The sequence below is a fragment of the Dysidea avara genome, chromosome 7 (assembly GCF_963678975.1).
Source record: "Dysidea avara chromosome 7, odDysAvar1.4, whole genome shotgun sequence".
NCBI classification, from domain to species: domain Eukaryota; kingdom Metazoa; phylum Porifera; class Demospongiae; order Dictyoceratida; family Dysideidae; genus Dysidea; species Dysidea avara.
Genome location: NC_089278.1, coordinates 35,243,917 through 35,263,786, shown reverse-complemented (window position 1 = coordinate 35,263,786; position 19,870 = coordinate 35,243,917). Strand labels below are relative to the sequence as shown.

Sequence of the window (19,870 nt, the reverse complement as noted above, 5' to 3'; positions counted from 1 at the left end):
GTTAAATCATAATATTATTAGTATAGTTACTTTGTTATATGGGTAATATGTAACTGTAACTAAATAGTTCAGTTGTAAATAATATGCAATATGTAACGAGTTACATTTAAAAAGTAACTGTCCCAACACCGTTCCTAGCCTTGGCAAAGCCTACACGTTGCCCAGGTCAAGGACAGTGTCAGTAAGCTTTGACGAAGATGTCACCCAGTACACAGGTTCAGTTGATAGTTTGGTCAGTAGCAACAAATCCATTCACACACTTCCACTGCTGTCCTACAATAATAAACAGCTTGCAATGGATAAATATGCATGCACATTTTAATATCAACAACAATGCAAATTGTACAACTAGTAGTTAGAGCAATATGACCAGGGGGTAGGACATGCATGGTGTCATGATAACTGTGTGATGCATATATACATGCTGTACATTTGTTCATAGAATTTAGTTATTAAATTGCTTCACCCATCATGTCCCAGCAAGATCACAGTCAATTGGCAATAGGCAATAATTCAGAATACGAGCAGATCGTACTTTGAAATACCTGCATTATTGTTCACTGTATTTTTAGTTGTTAGTAGTAGATGCAATCGATTTCAGTATTTATAGTGATGCAACAAGCCTGGTACATTTGTTTCACATAATCACTATACACGTTAAATTAAATTAAATTCCACAAAATCATGTGTTATGACATCATGTCCTACCCCCTGGTGTAGTGCTATAAATACATTATTAAACTTCCTGTTTTACACTGAGTTACCTGAACTTACAACTCTCCTACAAGAAGCCAGGTGAAAGTTTGCATTAACAAGAAGTTAGGAACTTAACACTAAAACTCAGTCGGAAAAGGTTGTACATAAAACTTTAATAGAATAAACCCACCCACCCATGCATTATATTCTGGAGGCTGAAGTCAGAGGTCATGTTTAAGATTGCCATACATGTACTTCATTGCAGTGTCTTATTTTTTTGGCTGTGATGGTTTTCTGTAGATCATCAATTTCTGTAGCAGGACCAGCAATGAATGGTCTACACTAGCCTAGCATCCATCTTTGCAGCCCATTGTTGTTTGGCTGCCAGTCTCTGCTGATATCCTGTACAGCGTTGAAAGGAGACAGAGTATATCATACAGTACAGTATAGTAGCAGTACTAAATCATCCCAGGATTGGCTCTCTGCCCACTGTTTAAGTGTTTCATATTATTATCTTTGTGGTTGTATAACTTGTAAATATCTCATGTACCTCTAAAAAGAAAAAAAGAAAACAAAAGATGATTACTAAAATTAATTAGGTTTGCAACTTCTCACAAAAAAGTATTGACCAGAAACCATACATTCATGGTGCCTTGGCAGTATTGGTTAGGTATATAACCAAGCCCAAAAGTGCCTTTGATACGTCGGACTCAAAATGCTTTCAATAAGTTGCTAATAAATTTATATTCAGTGGAGTCTAACTACCCAGACAACAAGCATAACTCAATACTGGCTAACGCTACAGGCAATTTTACCGTTAGATGTTGCTTCAGCCTGACGGTTGACCTTTAGCATACCACAGTACATGCATTGCATACATCATGGACCTCCTTCATTTCCCATCTGACAGTGAAAAGTGTAAACACAATTTGCGGTAGCACTGCAATGTTCTTTGTTTGGAATGCTGTTAATGGGCTAAACAGAAGTGTAATGGCTACTTCACTTTTTCAGTAATTGATAGTTGAGGCACACATTTAGATGAAAACATTAAATATAGCATCACTTTTATGTTTTAGTGCAGTACACACTGGTTCACAAGTCATAAATTAAGTAACAAAAAAGTAAACAAATATATCAAATATAAAAAGTAGTGAAACAAGGGAGGTCACCTACACCTGCAGCAGCGTTGAAACCGGGTCATTACTGCTGACCTGGATGACCCACTGACCCGGATAGCAATCCGGGTCAAACCCGGATTTGACCCGGATGTGACCCGGATTAATTAAAGCCAAGGAGTGTGTGTGATAAGAGCTATGTTTCGGCTAGTCTCGAGCGAGCAAGACTACGTTTTGAGCGTTCGATTCGTGTTGAGTAAACAGGGGCGGATCCAGACTGTTTAAAAGGGGGGTTCCACTTTGGAATTGCAACTTCAGCTTAGCTGTAGGTTGAAAACCAAAAAAAAAAAAAAGGTCATCACCTACTGACAATAGCTACCCCTCACCATAGATACCCTAAGTTTCGTGCTACATACTACACTTACTAATAAATGGGCGTGGGTGAGCGTGTGTTGGTAACGCGATAAGTGGGTGTGGCTCACAAAAGAGCTGCATGATAGCGTTTATAAGTTTCCACATCGTCAAACAAACAATTTCGTTTCTCACATGATCCAATCCGGATAATTTGTAAACCAGGTCGGACCCGGATGACCCGGAGAAAATGTGACCCAATTGACCCGGATGACCCAGATGACTCGACCCGGTTTCAACGCTGACCTGCAGATACAGACTGGATTAAATGCCACTCTACTGTATATTATTCGTAGGTGTCCCTTGCAGTTATGTGACTGCTAATCAAACTTAAAATTCCTGGTACCATAGTACTTGCTTGCCTCTTAACTAATGCATACATAGAGGACCTTCACAAAAGTATTTTCATAGTAGATTTGATTTTGCTTTATTACAATTGCTGCCAGTGAAGTAGTTTAGTTCTTTAAATGTGCTCCAAAATCATTACCCATATTAGGGAAGATTTGTATGTGGTTTGTTTCAAAATAAAATTGTGACTGCTGCTGCTGTTGCTTAGGTTTCTATATGTGCAACATGTACAGCCAGCCAATCATTACTACATGAAATAACGGAACTAACCACAACAATTAAAACTACTTAGTGGTCTGGTATAGAAAATTTAATTAAAGATGGTTTACCAATATTACATTAGTGGTTTGTCTATGGTATATATTATAACAATATAATGGTAATAGAATCACAACACAGTGGTTAAAAGATCAAAGCAACCATACACACACACACACACACACACACACACACACACACACACACACACACACACACACACACACACACACATAGAGAAACTTACAGATTTATTTTAATCCTCCAGTAACAACTGGTTATATTCACTAGGCAAAATCAGGTCACCATTGTAATGATCATGATTCACTCCACCAAACGATAATTCTCCACCATCCCTAACACAAAACAACAACCTCTTGATTTCAGCATGTGTATCAAACAATACGGTAATGAGTACTGTTTAAGTAGGGATCCCCCAAAAATGACACGTGCCACCTACACTTTTAAAAATCATCCTAGAGTCAACTGATGAGACGAAAATCACCTTTATGGAATAATATTAGTCCATCTAACATTAAATACAGCATTAAAAACTAACAGGCAGTCAGATATAAAATTTAAATTTTAAAAACTGGAATTTTCATCTGCCAGCCAGCCTGCCTGATTACAATAACAAGGCTGGAAGCCAAACAAAGCAATGCGTGGCCACCATTTTATGCGACAATAACAAACTCACCAGTAGCATGTGCCTTTTGGGGTTCCGATGAGTGTGTGCCCTCTGCACCTTGTCTTTCTTTTTATCTTCAATCAGGCTGTTCATCCTCTTCTTTATGCAATGAAACCATGTTGAGGTGTTAATTTAGCATATCAACACTTTCCTTGAGCAGCACATTTAGATGCTGCAAAGTTTAAAGTACTGATGATTGGTAGATACCTGTAATTTCATGATTGAATTAAGGCCACAATAATTAATGGATAGCGGTTTAGCGTTCCTCTTAGCAATCTATATATGCAATCATGATGACCACCTCCCCTTTGCCTCCTAGTAGGTGAAAGGCTGACTCGAGATACTCTAACACAACAGTCACCCTAATAGAACAGTCACAGGTGTATGGCTGTATGCTATAACAAACCTAACAAACTAAAAAATATTAATTTAAAAATGAAGTAGGACTACAAGCGATTAAAAGTAGTGAAACAAGAGATGAATGATGGCATTACAGCATAGCTTAGTGGGAAAATCCCTACTTTGGCATTGAACAAAATGATTATTATAACATGCCAATATAGGGATTTTCACACAAAGCTATACTGTAATACCATCATTTATCTCTTGTTTCACTACTTTATTATTGCTTGGATCCCTATTTCATTTTTACATTAATAATTTTAGTGTAATTATGAAATAGGTTGATAATACAGAGTTCAAGAAGTGTATGTACATTACTGCGTTAAACATTTCATAGTAGAATATGCTTAATAATTTTGTTCTTAAATATGATGTTGATTTCACTAACAAACCACAAGAGTTTGCAGACTTGCATCATGTAGTAACAAGAGTAAATATTTCCATTACTTATTCTTGCTAGTAGCACATTATGGAGTCTTGAGTATATACATGAGATGACAGATTCACAACAAGTATACAACTAAACGACATTATGCTAACAGCATCATGAGCCATATTAACAGTCCCAGATTAACACTTGTACATAAACGCAAACACTACTAAATGATATACACAGTTGGACAATAAACAACTTACAAGCTTAAATATAACCCGAAGTAAGCATCAATCCCAACTTGTTTGATCATATTAAGAAACAGTGAGGTAGAGTTGTCACCACTTTCATAAGCCAACCCAACCACACCTCCAAATGGGTAGGTCATATAATAAATGTCTGGTATTTTACCACCCACAGCAAATGATTGATTCTTAACACAAGCTATACCAACCAGCAGTGTGACCATAAAATATGCACTGCAGTAGCTATAATCTGAGAAGGAACTACAGCAAGAAAGATATTGAGGCCTTAGACAAGGAAGCTTCAGCAGCAAGCCAAAAAAATTGCAATCATCAATTGAGGAATGAAATATAATACTGCATAAAGTACAACACGACATCAATGGCACCAGGCATGCCATAAAATTAATTTTGTCTCTAAATGCATGCCCCAACAATCAATCACTGAAACAATTCCATTATCACATGATTGGGCAGAATTTGCCTCTCTGCCCACTGTTTGAACATTTATTATTGATTTATATTATTAAACATAATACCCATTCAAAAAAAATCACTGAAAAGTATATTGGCTACTGCACTTCATTTTCAGCTATGTTTCACCCATTACACAATGTTACAAACCAAGAACAGTATGAGAAGTATCTATGCAATCAATCCAGTTGTCATGGAAAATATGAGCTAACTAGTACATCGTGCTACCAAGAATCAACACCTTGCATTGTCAGCAAAAAGAACTGGGACACAAAATAGGACAAAGGTAAGTCTATGATGCATGTATTGTATATACTGTGGTTGGCAAAAAGGCACATCTCGGGACAAAGTGACACAAAACAGTGAAGAGATAAAGCCTGTAGCCTTATCCATTGTTGAGGTACATGTCAATTGGTTAGTCGGTCAGCATAAAATTCTGCTAAACAATTCTTATAGCTAATGTGCCAAGGTAGAGACTTGTTATAGCTAACAGTTATTTTATTCAGTGCCAAAGTAGGGACTTCCCACCGAGCTATGTTGTAATACCATCATTCATTTCTTGTTTCACTATTTTTCATTGCATAGATCCCTACTTCATTTTTAAATTAACATTTTAAAAAAAATACTAGTTTAAATTTACTGTTGTAATAATTAGCTAGTAACTAGACAGGTTGTTTGTCACATTTTCTTGTTTCACTACTTTTTATTGCATAGATCTCTACTTCATTTTTAAATCAACAATTTTTAATACTAGTTTTTTGTTGTAGCACAACTAGCTACAGTGTAACATGTGACTGCTTTATTAGAATATTATACATGACTGTTGTATTAGAGTATCGCGAGTCACAGCTAGTTAAACCAATAAGGGGTGAGGCCAACTTGTTTACTGTTAAATAAATAGCTAGATTGTTAAGAGGTGTGGTCTCTGTACTCTATCACTATTAGTCCACCTAGATCTTTATTTGGCAGGACTGAAGCACTTCTGAAATCCAACTCTGAAATAATTCTGCGGCATATAAATATGCCGCTGAAAGAAAGTGTTGATACGGAAAATTAATGCCTTGATATGGTTTCATTGGATGAAGAAGACAAGCAGCCTGATTGAAAAGACATGGCACAGAGGACCTATATTCATCGGAACCCCAAAAGGCACATCCCACTGGTGAGTTTGTTATTGTGGCATAAAATGGTGGCCATGCGCTGCTTCGTTTGGCCTCTAGCCTTGTGACTGTGACCAGTCAGGCAGTCAGTCTAAAATTCCGAGTATTGGCTAAAAATTCTATATCCGGCCACCTGTGTTTTGTTATAATTAATGCTGTATTATATATTATATGGACTAGTACTATTCTGTAAAGGTGATTTTCATCTTGTAATATGTCTTCGGGTGATTTTCAAAGCAGAATTTTGGGCAGTGCGTGAAACTTTTGGGTGGGTGGACCCATACTTATACGGTACATGTTTGATGCCCCAAGTGCTAAAGGGGGAGGTAAACAAACACCTCTTTCAAAACACTGCACTAAATGCAGACGCTGGTGGAATGGTTTATGGGCATCCTGTCCAAAACAAATGGCTGTGGCAAATGCAATTGTACAGTCTTAGACATCCTGTTGCTTATGAACCTTGGCAATATCATGTTTGGAGACTCCAAACAATTTATGTATGATCACCTGGGTTCTGTCATCAATGCTGTCATACAGGGAGTCAAACATCATCACCTTGTCTGATCCTTCTAGGTGAACATTGGAAGCAGCAATCTAACGGTTACCACATCAGTGAATTACTTGTAAGCATTGCCTCGAGCACTGCTGTCCACCTAAGTCATTCTGCTTTTTTGCTTGCAGAACTGTATTCTGTAAACCACTGATAGTTGTAAATTGCTTCTTAAGTAATTTCTGTGCAAAGAGTATAACAACATCATTAAGCTCTTCTCCATTTAAAATCTTTGCTTTATGTAAAATTAGTAGACGAGCACGGCCAATCTTTACCCAGTCTTGATGCACTTCAAATTTCTGGTCTTCTACAGATTACTATTGTATCCTTCGAGGCGTCCTTGGACTTCCACTGTGCTCATCAACTGGTATTACCGATTCCTCCACAGGTTCAAGCTTTTTTTTCTTCATTAGCATCTTCTCAGCATCATTATTGTTCTTCAAAGCTAACTCCAACAACTTTTGAGTTGTAGCCAAATGTAGATCATCATTACAAGAGAACGAGAGTACTGTCTGTCCCTGGTGACTTCACCCAATATTGTACCAGACCTTCATAGAAAGTGAGCAAATTGGTAATATTTTCCTTGGTACATGGCCAACAAGGACAGTATCCTTCAAAACGGCCACAGCAAAATAATTGTGATAGTTGTCTGTTTCACGTCTGTAAATCAATATTTCACTGAGCATAGCAGACCACATTTCTTTGTACACATAGTAACTTCGTATAACCGTATCTACTTCAATAGAGCAATGTATGTCATTGCCATGTTTTCGTCACTACCACGCTGACTTAAGAAATCAATTACGTAAGCATCACGTGTGACATGCCAGTGCATGGGAAGCTGGGGACATGACTTGTACAAAAATAAAACATTCAAAAATTGTTTAGTGGCTATGTTTCCAAAATTTCCTTCTTCAAAAATAACCCATTATACAGTACACCCTGTCCCCCTCTCATCTGATTTATGGCAGGACAGACACCACACTAGTAAGAGTCTAGCCCGTAGGTCTAAGTCTCAGTAACACCTGTTATCTCAGTTTTCTAGACAGAAGCGACGACAGTACCTACCAAAACTACCTAAAACTTATGCCAGAAACACTAGAGCTCAGAAATGCAAATAGATCTCCACAGGTCATGTTGTGGTTGTGAAAAACGATCAAACTAAAAGGTTAATCAGCTGGAAATTGGCTCAAGTGGAGGAATAGCTCGCTGGAAAGATGGAAAATTTTGAGTGGCTGTGGTCCAAAATTGTTCCAAATGAGTTTGAAGCATCTTTTCCCCCATCAAGGTATCATCTCAACTCAAGGAGAACACTGCAACTGAAGAAAGAGTTAAGGATGACCAGAATCTTAATGATCCAAATCATGTCCATCATTTCCATTTCCAATCTTATTCTTAGGGAGTGTGGAAAATAATAATATTATACTAGGCCATTTATTAGTGTTATGTAATATACTGTATTAATACCATACCTGTTTCAGTGCCCATACAAAAGTCTCAATAGTAGCAGTGAAATTTATCCCGTATTTCACTGGTAGCAGTGAAAAAGTTGTAATTGCAATTTCATTGGCTAGAATTTATGTTAACAATTAGTGTTGACACGTGTTTAGTACATAGTGACAAATTGCGTACATGGCAACGCTAATGCACAGCATGCGTATATGCAGCGAGTATGGTATTAACTGGGAATAGCATGGGTAGCAGTGAAATTTGGGATAAATACCACTCTTGTTGTATTGGAAATGGTAAATTTCACTCGGCTTCGCCTCGTGAAATTTATCCCCATTTCCAATACAACACTCGTGATATTTATCCCAAATTTCACTGCTACCCATGCTATTACTAGTACATATCACATGCTTAAAAGGAATACAGTAGTGTAGTAGTGTCACGTGAGATTATTGTTGGGAAGTGTGGTATGAATGGGGCTCTCAATTTCGAGATTCTATTACACCAATGACAAAGAGAAAAAAAGCAGTCTGGCCATGTGAGTACTACATACTTATTATAATTATTGTATGCCACTCTCTAAATTGGAACAGCTCACATCCAGTTCAGATTTGGGTGACATCTGCAGTACTGACCGACTATAGTACACATGCGCGCATACACGCACACACAGTCTCGCATGGCCAGACCCTATTTTCTTGGGGTGGTTCTTATCGATTTTCAATTATAAGCACCCTCACAGAAAAGGGTCTGGTCAATATACAAACTCATTTTCACACCCCAAGCTAGGGCTCAGGGTGGTTCGCCATGAAACATATACTTCCTTTTAAATTTCAAGCCACATATGCACTGGAAATGACATGAATGATATGGCTGGTACAGTTATGAGAGACAAACAAAGGCTGGTTTTCTGCGACTATGGGCTGGTTCCTTGTAAAATCAAAAGGGTAAGGGGCAAATCAAGTATTCAAATCAAGTATTTATACTTTTCAGCTGCATCTCCATCTCTTATCACTACTACCAGCCATCATTCATAGCATTTCCAGTGTGTATGTGGCTTGAAATTTAAAAGGAAGTATATGTTTCATGACGAAAGCTGATTAAACACCCCAAGCCCTAGCTTGGGGTATGAAAACAAGTTTGTACATTGATTCTGGACCAGACCCATTTTCAAGGGACCATTTATAATTGAAAATCAACATAAGTGCCACCCCAGGAAAATAGGGTCTGGCCATAGATATTATATTTTTCATAATATAAAATCTATGGTCTGGCTGAGGGGTGTGACACCTTTGCAAATCTGTACGTGATTTGAAATCATTTCATGATTTGAGACCTGATTTGTGATTTGAAGTTGGATTTGTGATTTGAAACTTGATTTGAAACTTCATGCGTGATTGCCATAGTGTGATTTGGGATGTTATTACTGTGTTCTGAAGGACAGTAGTTCATGATTAAACCTAGTAGTGTATCACTGTGAGTTTGTATTGTATACAAATATGCTTTCAAGAGTAGTTCTCAAGCAGTTTTAATTATTTGTGTGGACAAAACAGCTCAAGATTTTGTTGATTTGTGATTTGGTAGCTGAAGGGCGTACGTGATTTGGAGAGATGTCATACCCCCGGGTCTGGCCACACACACATACACACTGCACACAGTATCGCGGCAATACACCAATGATGTTACGATTGCTACTACAGTATTACTAACATCGTAAGTTGGTCAGTTGCAGGCACTGATCCAGAAATAAACCATAGTGGGTGGTTGGCCCAGATTTTAAGTTGAGAGTCCTGAATGTCTTGGTATTTACATTGGGGAGTAGCTGACAACGTTAGCTATCGTCTAGCTTGTACAGTGAAGTACACTGTAGCATGATAGTATCTCTTATGCACATTTGTAATCCCAGTACAGAGTGATCATGAGTTAACCACAGTGCTTAAAAACACATAGTACACTTGTAACACCTGTGCACATACTACACATTAAATTCCTCTGTCATGTGTGATACGTAGGAGATGATAGTTCAGGTTTGCTCCATTGAAATAAATAAATGTGAGCTATCATCTACTATTGATCACATACCACCAGGAATCAATATTACCTAAAAGGTTGTTCCCAGTATGTTTTCACTATATACTTGCGGCCAACTACTTCAAAGAGTGTTCATGATTAGCATTATAATTATAGTAAGGTAAGTGCGCCTAACTCCGGACAGTTTTTGCTTATGGTGCTCTATCTCCACCATGCAAGTGAATTACTTAATCCTTAAAATATGGCGTTAAGCCTATCCTATGGTGCATCAGTCCTGCAATTTTCATCAAAATATCTCCATCTGTCGAGGAGCTATGCTCCAAAATTCAACTAGGTGTAAATTTCGTGCATGCTCCTAACACCGGACACTTTTATCACGCCTGATACAGCACTCCCGAGGTTGATTTTGAATTTTAAACAACGCCACGTTAAACTTGCATCTATTGCCCACCTCATACTCGATTTTGAGAGTCATAGTACCTTTCGTTGCCGAGTTAAGGGTATTTCAAATCTAGGTGTATTTACGAAAATATTTATGCAGCTTCAACGAGACTGGTTCTTACAAAATCGTCCATAGCAAGTGTTTGGCTGATTGTTTGCAAACAAAACTTGGTACAGGGGTAAGTCATAGTTGTTTCTCTGCGCTGTATTAAAATCAGCCAGATAGCTCTTTGAGTTTGAAAATAAGCAGCGATTATCGAAGAATTTTTGATAATTGTGCCACACATGGCAATAAATAATCACCTCATTTAGAAAAACTAACAGGACTTTTATGCTGATTTAAGGATCACAGCATCATTGTATATGAAGCATTAACCACCTAAAATTTCAAGTAAATGCTGTAGATAGTTTTGGAGATATGATGCAAAACATTGGAAGTGTACGGAATTACGAACTGTCCGGAATTAGGTGCACTTACCTTATCATTTTAGTAAATATTGGATGTCCTATTTTTTAAACCAGGCACACGCCTGGTTTACTGAAATTGTTTTCGTAAAAGTGTGTGTGTGTACCTATCTATCTACCTATCTATGTTTGTCTGTACGCACCCACGTGAGCAAAATCATTTAATAACGGTAAAAGCAGCTTTTACGTAAGAAGTAAAAGTGAAATGAAGTCTGTATTAAGGCCACTCCAAATAAATTCTCTGTTTCCCGTCCTGGACTCAAGCATATTTGCATGCGGGCGGGCGGTCCATTTCCATTATTTCATTATAAGACTGGCAGCTTTTCAAGCCATTATTTGCCTGACACAACCAAGAAAAGCTGCTTAAAAGCATGCTTAAGCTTGTACCTTCCTTTTCAAGTTGCAAAAATAGTAGTTTGTGCCGACTTGATAGTACTGCTGACACGTGAGCTGACACAGTTTCAAGCTGGCCTTTACTGAGCCTTTCAGTATGCAAGAATAACTGGAAAATAATGGAAGAATACAGGATAATGGAATATTTAGAGCTGACAGTAACTAGATGCGGGCGGTGGAGGGAAACAGAAAATTTATTTGGAGTGGCCTAAACTTCTGCACAGGTGAACTTTACTCTGAGGTGGTTTCTTTTCGGCGGACTGAAATACGGGTGTGGTGACTTCCCTCAGACTACCTTCCCCTTGAGGTTTTCAAGCATTTAACTGAAGAACAACGGTGCAGGCCTCGTACACTACCAGGAATGGCCTATCGCTTCGTTTTTTGTTTTGTTTTTTTGTTTTTTCGCTTCGAGTTGAAAGGGGCCTATCCCTTACGTACGCGAACGAAAATGAAGAGCAGCTTTGAGGCTTTGTCGAGAGAATTTGTGGGAAAAACACGTTAGTCACACTATAAAACAGTTTAGACGATAGTTCTGTGCGTAATATGTTGGTAAAAGCGGTTTGTTTAACAAACGCTTCCTTAGCAGTGCATAGCAATGTAATTGAACGAATTACGAATATTTCATGAATTACGAGAATTAGCATTGCACAACCCAAAACTACCCTATTGTAAAGTAGTAATACATAGTTGGTTAATTCATAGTAGCATATACTGTCTATAGTTAATTCCAGATGAGTTAGCTAGCTAGCTGCATGGCGCCTGGTTTTTAGAAGTAGCGCAACATCAACTTGTTTTATTTTATTCCCGCCTACCACCCCCCAGCACAAAAGGCATGTGTGCTGGACACAACTGAAACAACAATAATGGGGACGCATGTCCGATTGGCTGCAAGCCCATGCATAGTGGGTGGCTAGACACCCCATCCACCCCTCTGGTTCAGTCCCTGAGTTGTACAGCACCTGTAACCATGATGCTCTTGCGTGGAATATCAGGAATATCTATGGTTTCTGTGCTGCCTACACTAACACAGTTGTCGCGTTTGTACTGTTGAGAGGTAGCAAGTATACCATACATTTACACACCGTACTCACCTAATCATAGCATTACAGTGCAAACCGAGGTGCAAACAAAGAGCAGGCTTCGTCGTAATTTGTCGACCCACGTGACACAGTGTACCTCATTTAGCGCAGGCGCGACCAGTTGAGATAAGCGGCAGGAGTATATACATACCATAGATCATAGATAATATACCCTGGTATATTATAGATAATATACGATAGAACCTCGAACGAAACCTCGAGACTCGAGTAGGACCGTATCTTTTATAATTACTTAACAGTGGCTATTATTTAGAACTACGTTGTATTCTAATCAGCTGGTGAATGCATGTGATTGAAGTGTGTTGACAAGTTATCCGTGTAATCTTCCCGAATTGTGGGGTTAGACACTAATACTGCCGACAGTGGTATTACATTTGGAGGTCCATGGATTGGAATGAGTTTAAAGCACCAGATAAAGGTAAGTATTTTAGTTGCTACAATATCTGGATACTGTGTGATTCATCCAGCTTCCAGTTCTCCACTACTGAAAGATCTTTATCAACACATTACTCCACGATATGCTGCTGACTGGAAAGTTATAGGAACACTACTGGATCTGCCCAGTGGAGAATTGAAGAGTATAGAAGCTGGTTACCCTACTAACGTTAAATGGTGCTGTAACCAGATGTTGGAAAAGTGGCTCGAAATGGACCCCTTTGCTAGTTGGGAGAAATTGTTCAAGGTGATTGAGTCATCTGCAGTGTCCAGTGATCAAGGTTCTAATGAAGGTGACTAGTTATGTATGTATTGTATTAGGGCTGTGCGATAATAATGATAACGTGATTATCGTGATACCTATTTCATTATCATGAATAATGGTAATAAATTTATATCAATATCTCAGTATAATTGTATATCTCCATGCATATTAAAAGTAGACAGATGGTACACTTGTGAGTAAGGTCATGATCAGCTGTGGTAATGCTGAGAGTTACTAGCCTACAAAACTGTGCTTGTGAAAATACTTTATGACAATATTTCTTTATTAAGGTAATATCATTTATTGTGATAAATTGCTTGTCAAAATTTATGGAAATATGTTTCTTTCATTATTGCATAGCCCTGTACTGTATGTATCTGTTGTGAGAACAACTGCACTAATAATTGTTGCCTTTACTATAGTGATTTTCCAACCTAATGTGGTCAAGTCAGCAGTCCCCAATACAGGTTGAGTGGGTACACTTTAGTGTATTCCATGTTATTTACATGTCTGATTTCTGTAGGAGTTTCCATTTTGTCTAGCATGGTAGGTCAACTTAATGTACAAGCAAGGTTCAGGGTTGATGATGATACTTGGCCACCAGACCAGCCAAAGAATTTCGTGCCCCTTGTATTAATTCATTATGAAGGACACCGAAACTTGCAACAAGCCATGGCCATCACTAAACTGACACAAACAGGCGACCTTGCTTTACTAGCTAATGACCAGCCAGTTTCCAAATGTCATCCTAGCCATCAACCATTACAAAAAGTTCGTGAGGCTAGTACTGTTACTAAAGAGGTTGAACAAATCTTAGTCCCACTAGAAAAGACCAACAAACCACAGTTTATCTTGGTTGAAGGTCCTCCTGGTATTGGTAAATCAGTTTTACTGAAAGAAATTGCTTATCGGTGGGGTGATAAACAAATATTAAAAGACTTTAAGTTTGTTCTCCTTCTCTGCCTACGTGATCCCATAGTTCAGCAAACTGAATCAGTCTATGACCTTCTCCAGTTGTTCTGTGTAGGACATAGAAGAGCACCAGAAATTACTGATGCATGTAACGATTATATTTTTGAAAATGGAGGAAAAGACCTTGTTTTCCTTCTGGATGGCTTTGATGAAATTCCAACAGAACTCCAAAACAATAGTTTGATTTCAAAAATTCTTGAACGTAGAGTGTTACCAATGTGTGGCTTGATTGTGTCATCTCGTCCACATGCCTCAGAAAACCTCCGCAAACAAGCAACACTTAGAGTTGACATATTGGGCTTCACTGAAACAGAAAGAGTTAGTTTTATTCAACAAGCATTGCCACATGCAGCTAAAGAGCTCACTGAATACCTTGATAGTAATCTAACTATAAATGGCCTATGTTTTGTGCCTTTTAATATGGTGGTCTTGGTTTATCTATACAAGCAAGGTATTTCCTTTCCTAGTAATTCTACTGAGCTCTACAATCACTTCATATGTCTTACTATCTGTCGACATCTTGCCAAGTCTGGTCATCCTCTTGACAGCCCCATTGAACTAGCCACCCTCCCCAAACCATACAATACAGTAGTTGAACAGTTATCAAAAATGTCCTTTGAGGGTCTTAACAACAACCAGCTAATCTTTACTTTTAAGGAAGTGAGAGCAGCTTGTCCAGATATCACAGCAATTCCAGGAGCACTTACTGGCTTTGGGCTGTTACAGACCATTCAGCATTTTGGGCTCACTGGGAAAACAATGACATTCAATTTCATACATTTTTCTATTCAAGAGTTTTTGGCTGCTTACCACATTACTCAGCTTCCACCACAGGAAGAGCTGCAGGTGCTTAAAGCAAAGTTCTGGAGCAATCTTCATTCCAACATGTTTGCAATGTACACCTCACTTACTAAGGGACAACGATCTGCTTTTAAACAATTTCTGTGTGGTGGGGACAGCATTGTTAACATTTCACAAACGTTCTTGAAGGATCAGATAAAATGTCTTCGCCTTTATCACTGCTTTCATGAGGCCAATGATGAAGTTTTTTACACTTCTATACAAAACAGTCAAATCTTTGATGATAAAGTAATCAATCTTCGTCTTACTAGCCTTTCACCTTATGATGTGGAATGTGTTACGCTCTTCCTTACATACTCTCATGAGAAGCAATGGAGGCTGCTAAACTTGTACTGGTGTGATATTCAGGATCGTGGCCTTTGTGTATTACATCGTGACCTGATGCGTAGTGATATCAGTCTTAGGGTGCTGGTCTTGTATGGTAATGGTTTGACCAGATCATCAGCCTCCTCAATTAGTGACCTCACCATCCACTGTAGTGTGGAAGAGCTGGCAATCGGTGATAACTACACCATTGGAGAAGACCCTGCTCTCTACAACATGGTGTCCCATCCCTCCTCTATGCTAGTGAGACTGTACATGGAGAATGTCAGCTTATCAGCAACGTCAGCAATTGTCCTCTTCACTGCAGTAGCAAAGGGGAATAAACTACAGCTGCTTTACATTAGTAACAATAACATCACTGATGACACGTGTGAAGTAATAGCTGCTTCATTAAGTAAAAATTCTTCACTGGGTTTGCTGAGGATGAGGGACAACAAGATCAGTGCAAAAGGTGCTCAGCGTATAGTAGAAGCACTTCACCAGAACAGCACATTAGAAGAGCTATGGCTGTCCCGTTACCCCGAAGTTGTCAATAGGATCAATTTTTTACAAGAAGAAATTATCAAGAATAGAGAAAGTAGAGGATGTCGAACAAAACTCAACATTTACTGTAAGTAGTTCTTAGTTTTGTATTGAATAACTACGACTGTATTGGTCTGTATAAGCATTTTGTTAAACACTTATATTATTGTGTCATTGATTGAGCACTAGCTAACTGCCTAGTTAAGATATTTTGTTATTAGTATTTCATAAAATTGCATCGTGTGCCCATGAAAGCCAGCGTGCTACACCACAGTATATTGACTGGAAGAAAGAAAACATGTATTTCACACATACATGTAGATCCATTACCCCTAGCTTCTCAAGCACAAGGTTTTTGCATTATAACTGCTGGCCACCACCTTCGGTATCTCACATTCCAAATCTCAGCAGAATAGCTATCTATATGGGTTCGTGAAATACAAGTGGCTCAGTGAATTTCTTTATTTTTTTGTTGTTTTTTTCTTTGCAAAAACCCATGTATAGCACAAATGCGCAACTTGATTGCCTTGAATTTGGTACAGTACATTGATTTATTATTTAAGACATAATTATTGAGGTGAATTTATGTACCAATTAAGTCTAGTGTGAATCTGGTAGATAAATATTCAGTCATGGAATTTAAGCCACAATTATCTACAAGAGTGAGATCATTAATGATTGGAATAACAACATTACAACAACCTATACCTCATTGGATGATTTTAAAATTTTACTTGACTACATTGACTAAAAAACTATTAAACTTTATTCGTATACTTAAATTATTACTACATTTTCAGACACAAGTGGTCTTGACTGTTGTCAATTCATGTTCTGTCAGTAATTTAGAGAAATGGCCTACTATACCCCCGGTTAGTTGACTAAAAAAATTAATATATAATTATATTATTGTGTGATTTTGTAATACTTTTGCTTTTTTGCATTATTAATAGCATACATTGAGTAAGTACACCCCTACTACTCCTCCATAACATAATATTATGCCTTGTCAACTTAGAGTAGTATAGGAAAGGTACTACAAGCCATCCAGTTTGAATCCTCCAATTTATCAATGCAGAAACAGTGAAAGAAGAATTTAAGAATCTCTTACAGGTGATACATGTATAGCGCACCCAAAGCAAAAATGATTGCAAATTCCAAAACTGTACTGTAGTATTGGTGATCATGGAGGTTTGCACTTTCTCACAAGTAACACATTGACCAGAAACCAGTCTCACAATACCTTCTGGCACCTTGGTAAGCATAACCTAGCCCAAACGTGCCTTCTGTATGATCCAAACCATTTCCAATAGGTTGCTACAAAATTACAAAATTGAATTTTCTGGACTGACCGACGCCTTCAGACAAATGTAACTTGATGATGGCTAAAGCTATGGGCTTGATTTTTTCACTGTTAGATGTTGCTTCAACCTGACAAGAAGGAGATATGGTAATATCTAAGAGTCCAACCTGCCATGCAATACTTGGATTGATACAGGCAAATTCCCAATATTTTGGATGTGCATGTGCTGAATCCAAGTGCACCATATACATAATAATTTTTTTTTTCCAAATGTTTAGTCAGGGAAAACAACATCAGCCAAGGAACTACTTCGACAAAAAATAATGAAAATTGCTCTCATAGTGAATAAACATGCAGGCCAACAGTTCCATACTTAAAAATTGTTCACACTATAACTATTTTCAAGGTTCTAATAGATTGATAGTAATAACGTCATTAATTTTCATATGGAGAAATCACGTTACAATTACCCATCTGATCACACTCTTCTGTCATCCCTGCTCTCCCCATTGAACTCCATGTTGTCCTGCATGAGTATGTATGTTTCATGATCACAAAGAAGCAGACACCAGGTTATAGTGGTCCACTTACATGTTTCTCTGATTATTTGCTGTACCAATTCTCGTGCTCATATTGTTGACACAAATTTCATATTGTCAGGTTTCATCACTTTGTATCCTTGTGCCAAGATGTGGTAGTGTTTGACACACTTCAGTGCCATTTTTCAGAGCCTGGTTAAGAGAAATCCATTGTATTAGCAATATTTCACAGGGTATACAGAAATTCCATTACAAATGTAGGGAAGCACATGCTTCCATGAATTAACATCTTGTACTGTCAGCAAATATAAAGGAAGATAAGGGTAAGTCCATGATGCATGCATGTACGTACTGCGGTATGCCAAAATGCATGTCATTACTTATATCTGCAAACCATCTGTCTGTAACATTGCAAGAACCAAAGCAGTAACCTGGTGGCTATGCCTTGCTCTAACAAGATGTGAGGCCTTTGGGAATGCATCAGCAGTACCAAATTAAGCAATTTCAGCCTTTTGGTGCATGCATAAGTTCACAAGTCACTGTATGCCACACAAGTAAAAATTTTGCAACCGTACGTTGGTGTAGTTCACTTCCTGTTTATGATTCAAATTGAATTTTAAAAGCAGTATAGTGTAGCCAGATTTGTCAGGCCAAGCCAAGGAGTCCAAAACCAAACAAAAATTGTCCACAAATTTTTTAATTTTAGCCAAGATTTCAAGATTCTGGTGAAGATTTCACACTTCCAGTGAACATTTTAAGATCCCAACATTAGCTACTAATAAGATTTTAAGAATTAGGTATAGACATTGAGTTGATTTCCATATTTCTCTTTGTATACTCAAATAAAAGATATCGAAGATGTTGTTTAGCAAATGATTATGAGGTTAAAATAATCAGTGTTGTGTATCTATGTAAGCATTATCAGTACTTGTGCTGCAATAAATATAACAAAGCAATGTTTAGAGAGCAAGTCTGGCAGTGCTGCTATCATTTCAGTTGATACTCAACTTTACTGAAACCATTTGTTGCAGTTAACACGTTGTTGCAATATACCATTGGACTACCATCATCTATTGATCTGCATATTAGTATACAGTATACTTCAATTCCATCATAGCCTGGTTTTCCACTCCTCGGAAAGGGCTTTGTGATATCTTAGTAGTAGCTAATTTACTAAAGCTAAGTTCACATCAATAAGATTATAGCTAATTCACTTTAATTCACACTCTGAAAGTATTACAAACAGCACACATTTATATAGTCACACTAAGAGAATGTTCTAGAACTACAAAGGAAATTAAAAGTTACTAAAATAAGTATCAAGTACAAGAAACTAAAAATAGCTAATTTTATTCATGAACATTAGTCTACATACTTACAGATTATTATCTCTATATAGTTCAAAGTCTACAATACCACATCTCCTCCCTCTGTCAAGAGTGACTTTGTCCATCAAAGTTAAGTGTAAGACGGTCAGGAGGATGGATAATGTCTTTCAGGAGGTTCTGTTGTAGCTGGATTAGTGGTATGTTGTTCAGTGGTAGTTTCAGAGACAGTGGTATCCTCTGGTGGTGAATAAGGATAAGTGTCAATGTCAATAGTGTCAGATGAGGTGGTAGCAGGTGTGGCTATAGCCTTTGGAGTGACTATCCTATGACGTAGTTGGTCTATGTGACGTTTGACAGTTCTGCCATTATTAATTGCAACACTAAAAGTCACTGGACCCAGTTTCTGTAGAATCACACCAGGTATTCATTTGTGTGGTCCATTGTATTCTCTGACAAATACAGAAGTTCCTGGAAACATAGGTTGTGATCTAGAATGTTTGTCATGATGTTGCTTCTGATCTGCTTGTTTAGATGTCACTTGTTGTTTTGTGTTTGGCATCATTAAGTCAAAACGTGTTCTCAGTTTTCGTTTGAAGAACAGTTCACAAGGAGCAACATTAGTGGTGGCATGAGGAGTTGCATGATACTCAAACAAGAATTCTGATAAACGGTGGTGAATTGATTTGCCATCATTGGAACTAGCCTTCAGGGTATGTTTCAGTGTT

The 19,870-nt window shown here is 37.9% G+C and overlaps 1 protein-coding gene and 1 long non-coding RNA gene across 2 annotated transcripts; one reads left to right on the top strand and one right to left on the bottom strand.

The window, feature by feature from the left end:
• Positions 1-46: 46 nt before the first annotated feature.
• On the bottom strand, positions 47-12,672 carry LOC136261798 (uncharacterized). The gene is made up of 3 exons (XR_010704020.1): positions 12,588-12,672; positions 3,076-3,184; positions 47-1,248 (listed from the first exon to the last, which is right to left on the bottom strand). It is a non-coding gene; the product is annotated as an uncharacterized lncRNA (long non-coding RNA).
• On the top strand, positions 12,669-16,157 carry LOC136261797 (nucleotide-binding oligomerization domain-containing protein 2-like). The gene is made up of 4 exons (XM_066055861.1): positions 12,669-13,014; positions 13,064-13,324; positions 13,719-13,763; positions 13,820-16,157. The coding sequence occupies exons 1-4, from the start codon at positions 12,981-12,983 to the stop codon at positions 16,069-16,071; spliced, it is 2,592 nt and encodes an 863-aa protein (XP_065911933.1). The 5' UTR covers positions 12,669-12,980; the 3' UTR covers positions 16,072-16,157.
• The last annotated feature ends 3,713 nt before the right edge of the window (positions 16,158-19,870 follow it).

Excerpts from the sequence above, each read along its gene's own strand:
- LOC136261797 (XM_066055861.1), top strand. The coding sequence starts at position 12,981 with ATGGATTGGAATGAGTTTAAAGCACCAGATAAAG. Across the intron at positions 13,325-13,718 it reads TGATCAAGGTTCTAATGAAG|TGATTTTCCAACCTAATGTG; the intron begins GTGACTAGTTAT and ends CCTTTACTATAG. Across the intron at positions 13,764-13,819 it reads GTCAGCAGTCCCCAATACAG|GAGTTTCCATTTTGTCTAGC; the intron begins GTTGAGTGGGTA and ends TGATTTCTGTAG.